The sequence below is a fragment of the Octodon degus genome, unplaced genomic scaffold (assembly GCF_000260255.1).
Source record: "Octodon degus isolate 3935 unplaced genomic scaffold, OctDeg1.0 scaffold00028, whole genome shotgun sequence".
NCBI lineage: Eukaryota > Metazoa > Chordata > Mammalia > Rodentia > Octodontidae > Octodon > Octodon degus.
The window spans coordinates 10,189,283-10,193,699 of NW_004524604.1; the positions used below are offsets into that span (position 1 = coordinate 10,189,283).

At 50.4% G+C, this 4,417-nt stretch overlaps 1 protein-coding gene across 1 annotated transcript in view; it reads right to left on the bottom strand.

Moving 5' to 3' along the window:
• Gpt2 (glutamic--pyruvic transaminase 2) overlaps positions 1–2,851 on the bottom strand; it is a 38,170-nt gene extending 35,319 nt beyond the window's left edge. Inside the window, exon 1 of the mRNA XM_004629196.2 lies at positions 2,388–2,851. Coding sequence (XP_004629253.1) covers positions 2,388–2,615 — 228 coding nt within the window. The 5' untranslated portion in view covers positions 2,616–2,851. The remainder of the gene's footprint in view (positions 1–2,387) is intronic.
• Between the last annotated feature and the right edge of the window lie 1,566 nt (positions 2,852–4,417).

The following is a 4,417-nucleotide window of genomic DNA, read 5'->3' on the forward strand; positions in this document are numbered from 1 at the left end:
TTTGAAACTGTCTCATTGTTATTTGTTTCTCAATAAAATTATGGAAAAATAAATAAATAAAACACTCTGGGGGCCAAGGAGATGGCTCAGTAGAAAAAGCATCGGTCGGGAAAACAAGGGCCAGAGTTCAATCCCTGGTTCCAAAAAAAAAAAAAAAAAAAAAAAAAATCACTCTGTATTTCACCCTTGCCTCAGGCAATCCTCCTGCCTAAAACTCCAGAGTACTCGGATTATAGGTGTCACCACCAGACCTGGCTCTTCTCTCCTTTCATAAAGTATGGAAACAAAGGCCCAGAGAATATACGGGACCTACCCAGGGTCACTCTATACCCTACAAATCCTACTCCATCCCATCTCTTGCCAAACACTAATCCAACTTTGATCATTACAATTCAAAAGAGAAGTAAGGGGGCCCGGAGATGGCTCAATGGATTAAGCGCTTCCCTGGCAAGTGCAAGGGCCTGAGTTCAATCCCTGGTTCCACCAAAAAAATATAAATAAATAAATAAAAATAAAAAACAAAAGAGAAGTAGGAAAACCAAAGCTGTACAATGACAAGGAAGGCTGGGGAGTAGGGGCAGGTTTGACAACATTTTGACAAAATGCACCTGTCTCAAAAGGGACCCTGGTTAAACTGTGAAAGGAAGATTTAAGTGAGAATATGCTGGGGCTGTATCTCCAGCTCCCTACATTCAGTCATCTGAGACACTTAAGTGAGAAGACAATGAAAAGGGACATGCTAGAGTGAAAGCACCAGACAATGAAGGTGGATGGAAAGAACTCAAATAACATGGGGGAGGGTAGGATATGAGGGTGTGGAGCATGTGTCTTGGAATTCAGAGGATGCCTCTTGCCCAACTCCAGTCACAGAGCTCAACCCTGTTCCTTGGTTGCCCAGGTCCCCCAAAGGCACCTTAAAGGCCAGAGCATGCGACACAGGCCTCCCTCTTTTCCATCCCTCCGCCTTCTAGCAAACAGTTTTGCTAGGAGCACCAGCTCTCTTCCTGAATGCCCAAAACTTTCTGACCTCTTGTCTTTTGTCACAGCTCCACTTTCACTTGGATTGTTCTCACATTTTCTGTGCCTGTGAAAGATCCCACCATATTTAATGAATTGGGGGAGGATAGGCGGAGGCTGAGGAACAATATGGCAGTTAGCTCCCGGCAACAGTACCTTCTCTGTCCTCATCCTCCTCATGCTTACTGAAGCCAATGTGGAAGCTGCGGTCTAATAAAAAAGGAGGAGAAAATTCCTGCAAGCCCTCTCAGATCTGGAACCAGAGAAATCAGGTCCTGTGCTCTGCTGTGATTACACTGGGAACACTTTAATCCCAGATTTGTTTTAGCAGGGAGATTGTTGCCTCCAGAAGGGCCAGGTACAGACTGCCAGATACCAACAAAGAACAGTGGAGCAAAACCACACATTTTTTGCCGCTGGCCCATCTAGGCCAGGAGGCACAGAAACTGAGCCAGGCTTTTCTGAGCCAAGCTTTAAACTTAGCCCTGCAAGGAATCGGCAAGAAATGCTGTACTCCGACTCAGCAGAACTGGGTGTCCTGACGAGGCCTCATTAGGCCATGAGCTCATTCAACTCCCAAAGTCCTCTTGGGACTTAGGGTCAAGTGTCATTGTTCCCTGAGACTTCCTTTAGTGTACTCAAGGAAAATACTAAGAGATTACCTTACCTGGGAGACACTGATATGGTATCTCAGAGCAAACTCAGGGAACCTCCTACCTGGCTGTAGGAAGGAAGGAGTCATTCCTAGCCTTGTGGTCACTTTACCTGTGACAAGATGTCAGCTGGCCACCAAGATGAAGAAAGTTCCAGGGTCACCTTATTAAGGTCACAAAGGCATAACCCTCTGAATCTCCATAACTAATGACTATCCTCAAGCTTGCTTGCTTCTGCTCAACCCTCCTCTACATTGAACTGTTTGGGACTGGTAAAGACCCAACAGAACCCAGAAAAAAGCTTCAGGAACAAACACTCCTCACGTTTTTCCTCCCATCCTATCTAACAGGGCTTCCCTCTCATCACCCCATCCAAGAACACCATTCCACCCCCTCCAATTATATTCTTCAAAGCACTTATTCACTGTCAAAACTCTTCGGTTCGCTTGCTGTTTTCTCCAATGGATCCTGGTTCCAGAATGGTAAGACACACAGCGAACGTGCAGTTCCTAGCAGAATGGGTCGCTCAATAATTGGACATAATTCAACAAGTGAACCGTATCTGAAGGCCCTACTTTGTGCCAGGTGCCAGGTACTAGCTGGGGACAGGACAGGAGGGCCTGCTCTTGTTTCACCGGTCAAGGAGGAGGACAAGGACCGGCTGAGGGAGCTCGGCACCGCTGCAGCCCCCCGCCCCCTCCCCGGCCCCGCGCTCACCCGCTGCAGCTCGAGTTCGATCTCGCCGGCCTTGAGCACGATGGGCCCGCGCACTGCATACTCCACGGCGCGCACCTGCGGGTTCATGGACTCCGGCGTGAGGATGCGCCCGCGCCTCACCGGGAGCACGGCCGGGGCCTCGGCAGGCGCACTGCTCCAACGGCGGCTCCAGGGGCCAGCGGCGCGGGGAGGGCAGCCCCGTCGGGCCAGCGCCGCCGCCCGCTGCATCGCGCGCGGGCCGGGAGGTTTGGCACAAAAGAGAACACACGCGTCGCGCAGGGCCAGCGGCAGCCGCCCGCGCCTTCACACTCCTAGACTAAGGCTCCTCGCGGGAGCGGTGCCAGCCTTGCTGCGGGCCTGGCCGCCCATCCCCCGGCGGTGAAGACCCTTGCCGCAAACCAGCCGTACGGAGCGCAGAGCGTGCACAGTGCCCGCACCCGGCCAGCGCGTCTGAAGAGGCCGGAGCCGGCCCGCCACCCCGCACACCCACCTCCACGCTCCGCCCGGCCTGCGCTCTGTCTCCTGGGCCTTGTAGTCCTCTCGCTGCTCCGCGGCCGCCGCACAGGGCCAAATGGACTACAAGTTCCATAATGCCTCGCGCTGGCCGACGGGGGCCGGCCAGGAGGCGGGCGCGCTTGCTGGGCTGGACTGGGGCTGGGCGGGCTCTTTGTCCTGGCGATGTAGAAGGGGGTTCTGCCGAGGGGCGACGGGCCCCAGTGCCTGTCCGAGCTGGGTCCGCCCGTCTGGGCTGATCTCAGCCTTTGCAATTTAGAATTGTTTACAGTTTTTCCCTGCAGACGCATCCTGCCTATCTCCACCCTCACCTCCCATCACCTGCAAGAACACGGGCTCGAGATGGTGTAGTCCTTGCCCCTGGTTTCATCATCCAGGGACGTGGCGTGGGGCACTCTACAGTGGTTGTGGGAGAAAAGTGAAGTTACGCGTCTGAGTTTGACAGTGCGTCCCTGAACCCCGTCACCAGCAGTTTCTTTGTCAGCAAAATCTTCTGAGGGTTGTTGTAAGAATTAAAGATTCATACACCGGTGGTAAGGCTTTTCCTGACCATTCCATTCCTGCCTAGTTTTATTTCCTTTCTAGCATCCAAAATTACCTTGTTTAGCTACTTCTCGCTAGGTTATGCACGATCCCACACCATATAAGCTCCAAAAGGTCAGGGACAAATTTCTTCGCCTTATTTACAGCGGCTCTTAATACTTCCCAGCCCACAGAAATCAGTAAATATTTATTGAAAAAGGAATGCACAGCACAGAGTAGCAATCATTTTTGATGAAGGTGTTGCCAAGACGATAGGTGATCTGGCTCATCCAGAGCAAGTGTAGATGGTGCAGCAAGTAAGAATACACAGTGTGGACACTGAGACATCAAAATCTATAGAAAAAGTAGGCTAGCCACTTATTGGAAATTCTGTGTGGCTGTGTTTTCAGCAGAAAAATAGCCCCGAATTCCCAGAGCGCAGTAAATATACATATTCGTATTAGGTTTGTTAAAGTTAGGTACGTATGCTTAAACCCAGCAGTGTAGGAGAAATGGTTCTGGGAAATGAATTGCGTTTGAACATAGTTGTGTAATCACTTACTGTATACGTGACTTTGAGCATGTTTTTTGGCCTTGGTGTGTAAAGTGGGGATAGCAACACCTAGCTCAAGCAACCACGGAGGAAGTTCAAAGAGGTAGCTTTGTAAAATTCAGAGCTTGGGTCTTAATGCTATGAGTCACACCTGTTAATCCTTGTCAAGACAATGCCGTATGTTAGAGTAAATCGATTACCAGTAAAGTGGGATGGTAGAAGAACTGAAATCAAAGTTATCTCTGAGCATTCCTGCAGGGGATAAAAAGCAGGTTTAACTTACAGGAAGGTTACTGAGAAGTTGTTTAGGCTTCTAATGTACTAGTTCCACCCCCTACACCAGGATCTACATTGTCTTCTTTCCAGTCTCCCAGGCAAGATGTTCTCCCACAGTGATCTGATCTTCTCTGAGGATCTTCTCTACCGTCTTCAATATTATGCC